This window comes from Triticum aestivum, chromosome 3D, assembly GCF_018294505.1.
Source record: "Triticum aestivum cultivar Chinese Spring chromosome 3D, IWGSC CS RefSeq v2.1, whole genome shotgun sequence".
In the NCBI taxonomy this organism is placed as follows: Eukaryota; Viridiplantae; Streptophyta; class Magnoliopsida; order Poales; family Poaceae; genus Triticum; species Triticum aestivum.
Window position 1 is genome coordinate 512,333,031 of NC_057802.1, and position 14,109 is coordinate 512,347,139.

At 43.9% G+C, this 14,109-nt stretch overlaps 1 protein-coding gene across 2 annotated transcripts; it reads left to right on the plus strand.

Moving 5' to 3' along the window:
* The first annotated feature begins 3,326 nt into the window (after positions 1–3,326).
* Positions 3,327–7,630, plus strand: LOC123080091 (rhodanese-like domain-containing protein 4A, chloroplastic). 2 transcript variants are annotated; one of them, XM_044502961.1, is made up of 6 exons: positions 3,340–4,091; positions 5,017–5,119; positions 5,209–5,460; positions 5,903–6,100; positions 6,530–6,724; positions 7,291–7,630. In XM_044502961.1, the coding sequence occupies exons 1-6, from the start codon at positions 3,451–3,453 to the stop codon at positions 7,342–7,344; spliced, it is 1,443 nt and encodes a 480-aa protein (XP_044358896.1). In that variant the 5' UTR covers positions 3,340–3,450; the 3' UTR covers positions 7,345–7,630. The 2 variants fall into 2 exon arrangements, with proteins under 2 accessions (XP_044358897.1, XP_044358896.1); XM_044502962.1 differs by lacking the exon at positions 5,903–6,100 and having other exon boundaries at positions 3,327–4,091.
* Positions 7,631–14,109: the final 6,479 nt, after the last annotated feature.

Below are 14,109 nucleotides of genomic sequence, written 5' to 3' on the forward strand. Positions count from 1 at the left end.
GTCGGGCGCCTGAAGCGCTGATTCTCCCAAGTGTCCCAAACTTGGGCGCCTTTATGTCTCACTTCACGTGAGACAAAGGGAACCGTCGCTGAAGGGTGGCGCGAGTTGGGCCGGCCCAGGTACGCGAGCCACACAACCTCATTTTTTGTTTAGTTTTTAGTTTTTAGTTTTTGTCTTTCTTTTTTTACTTTTGTTTAAACTTCCAAATCTATAAATAAATATATTATCAAAATCTGTCCACATAAAACATTTGAAAAATGTTGACCAAGCATTTGAAAAATGTAAACTGGGTGTAGAGAAAATGTTTATCACATATATAAAAAATACAATGTGTATGACACAATTTGATCACGCATTTCCAAATTATTAATCAAGCATAGAAAAAGTATTTGAAAAATGTTAATCATGCATTTGTAAATGTTAAATGTGCATAGAAAAAATGTAGACCATTCATTAAAAAAATGATGAAACAATTTCATCATGTATATAAAAATGTTAGTCAAGCATTTGAAAAATTTTGAACACGTATTTAAAAAAATTTAATCAAGTATTCAGAAAATATATGTGTATAGAGAAAATGTTGACCGTGTATTAAGTAAATGATAAAAAATTATTATATATAAAAATGTAAATCAATCTTTCGAAAATATGTTGAACAAATACTAATCAAGCATTTGAAAAATGTCAAATGTATATTGAAAAATGTGGACCATGTATTTAAATTTTGATCATGTATATAAAAATGTTAATCAAGCATTTAAAAAAATGTTGAACAAGTATTTGAAAAAGTTAGTCATGCAATTTACTTTTTCAAAAAAATGTATAGAAGAAACTGTTGACCATGTGTTCAAAAGATGTTAAAGTTGCGTTTCAAAATAGTATTCAAGCATTTAAAAAATGTTATATGTGTACAGAAACAATTATGACCATGTATTAAAATTCCTGATCTTGTATGTGACAAATATTAATCAAGCATTTGAAAATAAAATAAAATAAAATAAAGTGTGCATAGGAAGAATTATTGTCCATAAATACAAAAAATGGTAATCATGTACTTGAAAATAGTTAATCAAATTTGAAAAATGCTAAAATATGTATAATTTTGTTTACCATCTATTTGAAAATGTTAAATTTTTGTTGGAAAAATGTTAAACGTATGTTAGAATTTTTTTTGTGACATATATAAAATGATGTACAATGAAAACCAAAAGAAACAAGGAAAACCAAAAAAATGAAAACTTGAAAAGAAATAAAATAAACCAAAGAAAAAAGAAAAGGAAAAGTAAACCGAAGAAATAAATGTAAAAAAATGAAAAAAAAGATGAAAATTGATAAAGAAACTAAGAAAAAGAAAAAAAATGAAAATCAAGAAAGAAACAAAAAAGCATAGAAAAAATGGGAAAATGAGTAAGAAGAGAAAAACAAAAGAAAAGCAAAAATGGAGAAAAAAAAGGAAACAAAACAAAAAACAAACTTGGAGAAAACCAAATAAAATGAGAAAAAGGAAAGAAACAGAAAAAAATCCAGTAAATACAGAGAAAGAAATGAAGAAATGGGTAAAAAAGAAAAAAGAAAAAAACAGTGTAAAAATCGGCTCATTTCCTACTAGTCAGTCAGTCCGTGCTTATTTATCACGAACTTGATGTTAGGTCAATTGCATGAGATATTCACGAGTGGGTCGACCCTCTACACGGTTCACGCGCGAGATCATTCCGTCTCACGTGAAGCAAGGTATATTCGTCGTGGGAGGTCCTAATCGGCGCTGTAAGCGGCAGTTGCCAATACTGGCGCTCACGCGCGCGCACGATGTTTAATCGGCCCATGTAGAAGATCGCTCGTTCGTGTCTCGCTGAATTCCAGTTGCTCGATCGATTTGCACTGGTTGCAGTTGACCGGTTGACCGGTCGGGTTAACTTTGAGAAAGAAATGAAAGAAGTAAAAATAATAAAAAATCACAAAAAATTGTGATCAATTTTCTTCATGGATTTAAAAAAGATCACAAAATTAGAAAAAGTTAATGAATTTGAGAAAAAATGGAGTTTTTTTTAAAAAAGTTCATCGTATTTCAAAAATATATAAAAATATATTTTATCTTGGAAAAAGTTTATCTAATTAAAAAATCATGAAATTTTAAAATAATTTCATCAATCATGAAATTTGAAAGTAATTTCATCAAATTTGGAAAAAATATTTATCTTGAAAAATAATTCATCGAATTTGATTTTTTTGCCAAATTTGAAAAAAGTTCATGATTTTTTTTAAAAAAGTCATGTAATTGGAAAAGGTTCATTAATTTTGAAAAAAGTTCATCGGATTTGACAAAATAGTCTGTGCATTAAAAAAAAATAAAGAAAAAAAATAAAAAAAGATGAAAGAAAAGAAAGAGAAAAAGAAATACAGAACCACATAAAAATGGTTCAGGAAAAAACACAACGTAAAAAGGAAAAAAACAGGCTACAAGCTTTGCAAAACCGATGCTTCCATGAACCAAGGGAAGTATAAATAGAAAAAAAAAAGGAAGTTTATATGCACAAGTTTTTTTAGACAATTCCGCAAAGCTTTATTAATTTTTCACAATGTTTACAGGGACAGATGGAAGATTTTCTGGGTGACCTAACCAAACATGGCGGGCAGCTCCCAGGGTAAAGTGCATGCTTCGCTAAATTGTGAGCTTCAAAATTTGAGCTCCTATGTTCATGAACGATATTACAGAAAGTAAAAGAAAGAGAATGTCTTATAATCTCTTAAACTGTATCCCCATAACTCGCCATATTTCGCTTCTGAATGTCGTCGGCCACCACCTTGCAATCCGATGCCACATGAATTCTCTGGATATAGAGATCATCTGCTAGATCCATAGCTTCTCTAACTGCCAATGCTCCAAGTGTTGTTGGGTCCGAGATATATCTGAAAACAATGGCAGAAGCACCCATATAGCCACCTCTCTGGTCCGTGCAGATCACTCCAATCGCCCCAAAACCATGACGTGACACCGCTGCATCCGCATTCAGCTTTGCACATCCGACCTCCGGCGGAAGCCAGTGAGGTATTTGCTGCGGTATAGTAACTAGCCGGCCATTTCTCTCTGGATGTAGAGATCCCGAGATTGAAACCCTCGCGTGCACCATTTTTTGGTTTAAAACATAAAAAACGGAAGGTAATGGGCCGGCCAGCTTGAAGAGGGGGTGTGCGCCTCAAGCGTCAAATAGGAATGCCAGTCGCCGCGCCCAAAGTTGAAGACGAGGATTTCTCTCAAAAAAAAGTAGACCTGGGCTATATTCCGCAATGTCCCCTCCTCTTTTTTTCTTCCTTGCACTACTTTTTTTGTTGTTGTAATAATCCATTTTCAGAAGAGGAAAAGGTGGAGTGATCGGATAGAGAATCCCGGGGCGTGGAGAGCTCCACCTCCACCTCCTTCTATCCTTGCACGGAGCTCAAGCTCTCGCCCGCATGGCGCTCCTCCGCCTCCAGCACCACTGCTCCCTCCTCCAAATCTCCACCTCCCACCTCCCAACCCTCCTCAGCCCCCCGCGGAACCCTCGCAGGAGCCAACCCTCGCCGCCCAATGCGGCCAGGACTCCCAGCCCCTCCATAAGCCCACCCCCCGCCGCGCCAATCTTGGCGCGGAATGCGGCGGCGGCGCCCTGGCGAGGCGAGCTGCTGCTCCTCCTCCCCGCGGCCTGGCCGCTCCCGGCCCTCGCGGCCGAGGCCGACGGCGGCGGCGGGAGCAAGGTGAGCCTCGAGTCCATCGTGCTGGCCGTCGACGACTTCAACAACCGGAACCCCTTCTTCGTGGCCGGGGTGGTGTTCGTCTGGCTGGTGGTGCTCCCGCTGGCGCAGGAGTACTTCAAGAAGTACAAGGCCGTGGGCGCCCTCGACGCCTTCCGCAAGCTCCGCGACGTGCCGGAGGCGCAGCTGCTGGACATCAGGCGGGGCAACAGCGTGCGCTTCATGGCGCCGCCCAACCTCAGGCTCGTCGAGAAGAGCGCCGTGCAGGTGGAGTTCCACGAGGAGGACGAGAAGGGGTTCCTCAGGGAGGTGCTCGCGAGGTTCCCGGACCCGGCCAACACCGTCGTCTGCGTCCTTGACAAGTGAGTGCTCCATGGAACTTCATTTGACGCCTGCTGTCGGTGGTGTGCCTGCGTTACTGAAATGCTTTAGTAGTTGTGTGTGTTGATCGAATAGGTTCGGCATGAATCATTCGTGATGGAATGTCGATTAATGTGCATAGTGCTAGATGTCTTTTTATGCAGCAGAGTAGTCGTGTACACAACTTTGATTTACAAGTGCAATGCAGTTGTAGTTAAACAACGAAATTCAACTATTTCATACGAAATTTGTGGAAACAAAATAGACCCTTCCAGAATCTCTGGATCGGGCTGATTGTTCTATCAATCGAGTCAATATCAAGTTCAGACCAGTTTTGTCGCGCTGTGTTCAAAAAAGTTGAGACAGACTGATTTAGTATCGTCTTAGTTACAACTGAGTACTACTTCCGCATCGAGCTCACGAACCGAGCAAGAGCATAGTCGTGTTTCATGAACATTGTCTTTTGTCATTGTTGAGCATAATTTGAATAATTTTGGTTTATTTGCGACTAGCACAGATCAAACTGCCACATTGAAAGTTCAAAATAGTCTGAAACAATTAGTCAATTACTTTACTCGTTCTGCCACAATGAAATACAGGGATAAGCTTCTTTTCCATCCAATTAGTCCCTATTATATCTAATTGTCTAACTTAAATAAATAGATAAATAAATAGAAAATTTCTTGTCATGTTCTAGTGCGTCTTCGAGACTGTTAAAGATGGATGCCATGTCAATTTTGCCCTCTGAAGCTTGTTACTTTAGATTCAGAATTCAGATAGTGGCAGTTTTGCATAGGTGCTGAATGTCCTGATGTTGCTGTATACTTTTCATCATGCCATAGCAACTATGCTTCAATTCTTATATAACTCTATGAACTTTATCATGCGCAATCTGTTACCAACTTAAGTTTATGTTGTGTAAGGTAGCTTTGATGGTAATTCAATGAAAGTGGCTGAGCTGCTGTTCAACAATGGTTTCAAAGAGGCATATGCAATCAAAGGGGGGCTGAGAGGCCCAGATGGTTGGCAGGTTAGTTATGACACTGGGTTAGAAGTAATAACGGCAGTTCAAAAAGCACATACCTCGTTGTTTCCGCACTGATCTTTGCTATTTCATAGGCAATTCAAGAAAACTATCTTCCACCATCTGTTCATGTTTTTCCAAGGGAAAAGAAGAGCAAAACTTTGACGCACACTGATGTGAGCACTGAAGGAACAGATGATCAGCCAGAGGGGAATGGAGAACTATTAACTTCTCCTAGCAGCACTTTAGTCAATACAAGCAATGGAACCAAGGATGGTCATGAAGAACCGAATGGAAGTACTTTAGCCGCGAAGCATTCAAGGAGACCATTATCACCATATGCAAATGTATGACCCCATTGCCTTCCTACCTCCATACAGTAATTCAGTAGGCTCTAGATTTGATTTTCCTCAAACTTCTATCTAGTCAACAGCAGTTATAATCTTGTTTCCAAAATAGTAACAGCATACAGGCTGGCCTCACTGCACGCTGTCATACTTACAGTTAACTGAATTCTCCTTGTATTTACCGCGGATATACTAGAGTTCTGTTTCTGGACATAGTATAGCCTTGTAAAGCCTTATGCGTTGTCTCAGTTAGACAGTTAATTCCTGAAAACAATGGCAGGCGCTATGCTCTGTGTACTAGCAGGTGAATAAACAGTTACAACTGCCCTGCTCAAATGTTTTCATGCCTAAGTTGTTCAATGTTCAATCCTTTTTAGGTTTCTGTCTGAGTTCTTTACTATCATGTCGTAATCTATTTACACACCTTGGTTGTATTATGCAGTACCCTGACTTGAAACCGCCATCATCTCCGACGCCATCCAAGCCAGGGAGGGCTGAGGGGAATGTAGAACTATCAACTTCTACTGGCAGCTCTTTAATCAAAACAAGCGATGCAACTAAGGATAGTCACGGAGAACCGAATGGAAGTACATTAGCCACGAAGCAATCAGGAAGGAGACCATTATCACCATATGCAAATGTATGACCCCGTTGCCTTGCTACCTCCATACAGTAATTCAGCAGGCTCTAGATTTGATTCTCTCGAACTTCTATCTAATTAACAGTTGACTTTTTGTCTTGAAAATAGTAACAACATGCAGACCGGCTGGACTGCACGCCGTCATTACAGAATTCTCGTTTTATTTACTGCTGATATACAAGAGTTCTGTTTCTGGACATAGTATAGCCTTGTAAAGCCTTATGCATGTCTCAGTTAGATAGTTAATTCCAGAAAACTATGGCAGGCGCTATGCTCTGTACTAGCAGGAGAATAAACAGTTTACAGACTGCCCTGATCAAATATTTTCATACCTAAGTTGTTCAATGTCCAAATTTTAGGTTTCTGTGTCAGTTCTTTATGATCATGTACTGTAGTAATCTATTGACACATACTGAATGTAATATGCAGTACCCTGACTTGAAACCGCCCTCATCTCCAACGCCATCCAAGCCAGGCAGGCCAGATGAGAATAAAGAACTACTAACGTCTCCTGGCAACTCTTTAGACAATACAAGCCATGCAACCAAGAATGGTCGTGAAGAACTGAATGGAACTACTTTAGCCACGAAGAATCCAAGGAGACCATTATCACCATATGCAAAGGTATGACCACATTGCCTTCCTACCTTCATACAGTATTCAGAAGGATCTATATTTGATTTTCATCAAAATTCGATCTAGTCAACAGTAGTTAAAATATGCTCACAAATAGTACAACATGCTGACTGGCCTGACTGCATGACGTCATACTTGCAGTTAATTCCATCACAGGATTCTCTTTATATTTACTGCTGATAAAGTACAGTTCTGTTTCTGGATATAATATCGCCTTGTAAAGAAGGCCTTGGTTCCTGAAAACTATGGCAGGCGCTATGTTCTGTACTAGCAGGAGAATAAACAGTTACGGACGGTCATTGCTCAAGCTCAAATGTTTTCCTACCTAAATTATTCAACTATCCAATGCATATAGGCTTCTGTTTCAGTTCAACTCCCTCCGTCCGAAAAAGTTTGTCCCAAGCTTGTCCCTCAAATAGGATGTGGTGCTAGATACCTCCATTTGAGAGACAAGTTTTTTCGGACGGAGGGAGTATATGATCATGTACTAATCCATTTTTATTTTTTTGTGGGAATGTACTGATCCATTTGCACACATTGAATTTATCATGCAGTACCCTGACTTGAAGCCGCCATCATCTCCGACGCCATCCAAGCCAGGGAGGTAGAAGAAGCAATATATAGGGCAATAGGACGCCGAAGACTTAACGAAGTCACAGTCGGCCTTTTGCCGAATAACCATTTTGTTATTATACTTAAATCCATGGATATAGAGGCGATTGATCGGGGCCGCGATGCGGAAGACCGTTGCTGCTACCATGAACTATTGAATGTAATAGCATGGTGAATTCTTACATTCTGTGTAAATTTTGAACTTCTTCCCAGATTGCTGTTCTTATTGTCTGTACATTTAAGTGAATGTTGCACTACGAAACTGCAAGCATTTCATATTAACATTGTACTGGCACGGTGACTCCTGAGCTTGAGGATTTTGGCGGTGCTGCATGGCTCTCAGCCTGCTAACCGTGCCTCCTCTGCTGAAAATCAAAATTCTTTTGGACCTGTGCGTTTGCAACAGGAAATGAAAACAGGCAATCCGGAGTTTGGGATAAAATACTCATGACGTGAGCGTGCAACGCTAATTCTGTGGACTTGTCATATTCAGTTGTGCGAGTATTTGAAGTTGGCTGGCTGATGGTCTGTGTGCAGGAAACGGTAAATCAGTTAGGCTGTGGTGAACTGTTGAACTATGAGTTTACTTTGGAGTTCGGAGTAGTTTGTGTGCAACAGTAGGTACCTACCTCTCTCGTCTCCAAACCCTTGAGACCCCTGCACGGATTGTGTGGGAGTGCGGGGAGGCCAGGACTACCGGATGAAGCTCTAGTTAACATACGGTGTCAACGGTAGGCAAAGTATCAGGTGATACGGGACTCCGTGTGCTACCATGATACGAGATTCTGATAGCCCTTGGATTTCATATCCAATGGTCATGGGTGATGAGTAAATAGGCAGTTTTTCGATTAAATTAATCCATGAATGAATCATGAGCATGACATGGACAGCATTGATAACACACTGATTACGATCTAACAGAGCATGTACTACGCACATAGTAGAAATATCTACGCATATTGCTAGTACTGCTACAACAGAAAGAAACACGAAAGGGATAAACAATGTATACCCTCCAATCGGCCACGCGGCGGCGGCATCCTCAACGGCCTTCTTGTCGGCCTCGGCCTTCTCAGCGGCGGCACGGTCGGCGTCGGTCGACATGGTGATGACGAAGGTGATGCGGACGTAGATGAACAGAAGCGAGCAGTCGCGTAGTCGCTACTCAAAAACCTAATCGCCCCTCTCCCGTACAGGATCCGGAGAGGCGGGGTTTCGGAGGCCTGCTCTCCCGTCAACCTTGTACGCGGTGAACGGGACGGAGTCGCCGGCAGCAGCAGCAGCAAAGGAACAACGTGGGCGTGGAGGCGGAGATGGAGATGCGTTATGCTTTCGCGGCGGCTAGGGTTGGCAGCGCCCCACATATATATGTGCGGCCACGCGTGGAGAGACGTAGGCTGAACCCACGTCGAAGTCGGTAGCCCATGATCCGACGTCTCAGATCGTGGCCCTACCTGTCAAAGACTCCCCGTTCCTGACCGGCAAAAAGAAGCGCATAGAAGTGAGCTCGGCTCGACTCAATCCCGCAACCCGCGGCGAGCGGAGGAGGAGTGCGCGAGGGCTTCTTTTCTTCTCAAGCTCCAATAGCATGAGGGAGAGAATCCCTTATAAACCACTCCAACTCTCCTTTCACTTCCGGGGTGGGACTAAACTTCCCACCACCTTGTTATGCCACCTACATGGGCCCTTAGAGATTAAATCTGAAATTGTCATATGGGCTCTAGGCCCATCTCATATTTCAACAATGGGCTCACTCCAGGATTTGCGCATCAATAATAGATCCATGGAGGACTTTTATGTGAAGTTTCAAGAGCTAGGTCTGTGACCATTGGATCTCAAATCCAAAGGATCTTACCATGGGAGCATACTATGGCCGTATGACGAAAAAGGGTTTTCCTCCGCTCTATAGATAAAGCACCACCACCACCACATTCGAGTAAGAAGATACAAATGCACTCCACCACCGCACTCAACGCACATACTCAAGATGAGATACAAAAGGTGCCGAGCACTGAAAACATCACCCCAACGACGACTGAGCACCGTAATGATAAGCCGAAGACCACCATGAAGATGAACAATCAACCGGGGAGCGCTGAGACGGACACGGACTGATCCCGAAGATCAAGTTTTCGCCTGGAGAGACGCGCAAGAAGTGGGAGCACCACGACGGAGCCTGCAGGGAGGGGAACGTCGTCCACGGACGCCGCCACTGTCGGCCAATACCGGGACTGGGCAAGTGGTGAACCCCGGTGGTCCTACCCCTCCGTCGCAACCCCGCTCCGCCAACCACCCGCATCCATGCCGCCCAAGCGACCATGGCTGCCCGCCCGCATCCGAGCCGCGCGGTCAGCCCACGACCAACGCGCCTCCCACTGCCAGAGCCGCCACCCTGCCTCCAGACCGCTCCGATGACCACCAAAGGCCGAGACTTTGAACAAATCTGCACCCCAACCGCCTCCGAGACCGCCGGCTAACCACCCCACCTCGAGCAGCGCCAGAACCAGAACACACGAGGATGGGGAAGGGGGAGGGGAGGGGGAGGAGAGGCGGATTTGGGCGCGCCGCCGCCGCCACCATCGGCCTCCAGCCCGCACCACCTCCACACTCCCCGTCGCATCGCCGTCATGCACTGTTGCCGGCCCACTCCGAAGCGCCGCATCCGGCCCGCGCCGTATCCCTCGCGTGCAGGGACGAGAGAGCCCCGCCGCCGCCAACGACGGGAGCGTCGCGGGAGGAAGCCTATGCCCGTATCACCTGACACACTCGTCAACAAGAGGCATGTGAGCTCATGTGGAGGTTAGAATCTTGAATCTGTCTCGGGGTGCTCAGGGGGAAACCTCAGATCTGGGTCTTCCGGATCGGATGATGATGGCGTTTTATCGCTTTCCCTTCTGGGGGCATCGTTTTGGAGCAAGTGCTGGCTGGAGGGATGGTGGAGCGGTGCTTCATCTCACACATTGCTGGCGGCGGAGATCGATGGCATGGCGCTGTGGAGACTCGACGTCCGATGCGCGGAGATGGGCTCGCGCAGGAGGAGGTTGCTATCTGGCGTCATGGTGACGTCGATGGCAGAGTGGCCAGACAAGGTAGAAGCCTCAATATGATCTGAAGACCTGTGGAAGATGGCGGCGACGACACACGAGTGCGTCTAACCGGATTGTGCCTTAGACCCGGTATGTGGCTCGGCTGGGGCTTCCGAATGAGTTTCGGCTTCCGGCTTTTGATGTTAGGCTTGGGTGAGTGGTTTGGGTAGTGGCCCAGCTAGCACCCCTTCATCATATTGGATAGGAGTAGCGGCATATGTTGCCAAGATGGTGGATTCAGGCACATTGTTGTAATACTTTGTACGGTCCTCGAGAATAATCAATAAAGTGGCCGTATGCATCTCCCAGATGCAGAGGCCGGGGGTCATCCTCCTTTTCTAAAAAAAAGAATCTTGAATCTGTGGATCTTTAGGTAGCAACAACTTTGACGGTTTATTTTTTAGGACTGCTTAATGACTTTTCGTCGACGGTCAACAAGGACTGGATAGCTTTGGCAATGGAGAGGCAACCGCGTCTGTGTGCCATCGAACCACTTGGAAGGTACTCCCTCCGTTCCAAAATAGATGACTCAACTTTGTACTAACTTTAGTATAAAGTTGGGTCATCTATTTTGGAACGGAGGGAGTAGAAGATTGTCCCTAGAGACCTCAGTGTATTTGTTTTTGAGGGGAAGTTTGCTCGTATTAGTAGGATATTCTTGTTATGCACGGGGAAAATGATTTTGACCATGCAACATGTTGGTAAATAAAAAGTGAAATAAGTGGTCTCGGAAATGATTTTGAGGGGAAGTTTGGTCGTATTAGTAAGATTTTTCTTGTTACATGGGGAAAATGATTTTTGACAGTGCAACATGTTGGTAAATAAAAGTGGTCTTGAAAAGCAATTTGGTAAACAAAAGGAATAGACTTATTTGAAGATAGACTTCACGGTCGGTGCGGGAGGGAGGGAGGGAGGGAGGAAGAGGACGAGAAGCTTCGAGGAAGTGGGGAGGGATCTGCTGTGTGGAGAGCGAGAGAAAAATGTGTTTTTAATGGTCCGGAGAAGAACTAACCCAAATAAGCACCTCTTGAGTGAGTTAGATTTTTTTAGATGGGTTAGATGCATCTAACCCAAACTAACCCTCCTGTTTGGATATTTTTGGGTTAGCTGAGTCCAAACTAATCCAAACTAACTCTAACTCATCGATTTTGTTGACAGCATAGGCATAGCAATGCCCCACTGAGCAAGTATAATAGAGATGAGTCAGCGGACTATAAGAGATAAACTAGTATATTTCTGCTTAGTTGGAGGAAAGAGAAGAGGAGAGAGAAGGTAAGCGGGCTCTTCGTGAAGAGCCAGCTCTAGCACGTGCACCTAGGCACTTTGTGAGAATGAAAGGTTGGCCACATAATAAAAAAATAGTACACTCTTTTGATCTACTATTGTACATGTTGGCTATAAGATGAGCTGTATATGACATGACACTAACTTATAGCCAGCAGCTAGCTATACTATTAACCAATGGGGAGTCCAGTAGGTGGGCTTCATAGGGCTCAACCCTACCCTCCAAAAAATGAATTTTTTAATACTACTCTTCTTCTCAGGTCAGCCCAATTAGCCCAACAAAGGTACCAGCGGAACAGCCCACACGGCCACACCAGAGCAACGAAGCACGCATCGAGGGTTCCAGGCCTCCACGCACGCCGCACAATCCACACGCTGACACGCGCATCCGGGCCCCAGACCAAGCGTTCGTCGGCGTTGGGGCGGCCGCCGGCGGACCAGGCAACCGGCCGGGGCGGCGGACTGCCGGAGCACCGCGCCAGCAGCTAAGCGCGCGCGCCTCTCCGGCGACGGCGACGAGCCAAGGCGCCAACTGGCCGCGGCCAACCCTAGCTGATCGTCAACCGCCGGCGGCCGGCTGCTGCTCAGTGCCAGACTGCCAGGTGCCAGCCAAGCCTCTAAGTCGGAGAATCGGAGGCGTACTGCTGCTGAAGGAGTTGAGGCGTTGACGCGTGCTCACTGCTGGCCGACTGGGTAATTTGAATCAATAATTTCTGTACATTTGTAGTTGCTACTTGCTAGTTCATGTTATCTTAATTAATTTAAGTCCTATTCCTATGCAAATTATTTGCAGATTTGCAGAGATGAAGAGAAAAAATATGAGCATAAACATTTTTTTGCAAGTAGTTCAAGCACTCCTCGTGTCGAACCTGGTCCTATCCCAGCCAGTCCACTGATCCCAGCGAATGTGAACCCAGATTCCCTTTCCCTGGCTGTAGTGACCATAGTTCCTACTTCAACTAATGAGAGACCTGATCCCTCAACTCCAAGCAATGAGAGAAATGACACCACGTTTGATGAGAGTACAAACCAACCAAGAATGCCTATACTAGAATTTCATCCAAGTCAAATTATTGCTGATCCAGGACTTAGAATACCAATAGAAGATTATGCCCCTGAAATTAGAAGTGATGTGAGAAGAGCTTATTTGTTGAACAAGCGAAACAAAGCTATTGGGCATAAATTCAAGAAGACAAAGGATGGTAAAATTTGGAGGTCCTTTCAACGTGCGTGGTTTGACAATTTTGATTGGTTGGAATATAGTGTGGATAAGGAGGCTGCGTTTTGCTTTCATTGCTTCCTTTTCAAGAAACCATCCCAAGCCATTAGATTTGGCAATGATGTTTTCACAAAAAATGGGTACACTCGTTGGAAAACATGTTTAGCTAGTTTTGAAAAGCATGTTGGTGGTCAATCTAGTTACCACAACATTGCTAGGGGAGATTGTGATGATTTCAACAATCAACGAGCAAGTGTGGCTACCAAATTCCGAGTGTACAGCAAAGAGGCTGAGATATCTTATAAAATCCGCCTAACTGCATCATTGGATTGTGCAAGGTATCTCATAGCACTAGGTGAAGCTTTTTGTGGGCATGATGAATCCTCCACTTCCATCAACAAGGGCAATTTTAGAGAGTTATTGGACTGGTATAAGGACAAGAAGGAAGATGTGAAGGATGCATTTGATAAGGGGGCTAGAAATGCACAAATGATTTGTTCTGACATCCAAAAGGACCTTTCTACAGCTTGTGCGATGGAGGTAACCAAAGTTATTAAGAATGACATTGGACATAAGAATTTCTCAATACTTATTGACGAGGCTAGAGATTGTTCAATAAAGGAGCAAATGGCGGTGATTTTGAGGTAACCCATACCATCTTTTAGTGTTTTTATATTATACTAGTAATGTCTACTAATCTGATTTCGTGATGCACGTAGATTTCTAGATGATCATGGAGTGCTCCAAGAGAGATTCCTTGCCATTAAGCACATCACAGATTGCACATCTGCTGGAATTAAAGAAGCTTTAGTTGATGTGTTGGAATATCATGGTTTGTCAATTTTCAGGCTACGTGGTCAGGGTTATGATGGGGCTTCAAATATGAGAGGGGAGTTCAATGGTTTGCAAAAATTGGTTAGAGATGAAGCTCCGTATGCATTCTATGTTCATTGCTTTGTTCACCAGTTACAATTGGTGGTTGTCACCGTTGCTCAATGTAGTCCTGCTATTCTGATTTATTCAATTATATTCCCTTGATAGTGACTCAAGTGTGTTCATCTTGTAAAAGGAAAGATGCATTACTTGCCAAACATCAAGATGAATTGTTAGATTTGATGGAGAACGGAAAGATTTCAGCCGGTACCGGGTTGCATCAAGAATCTAACATAACA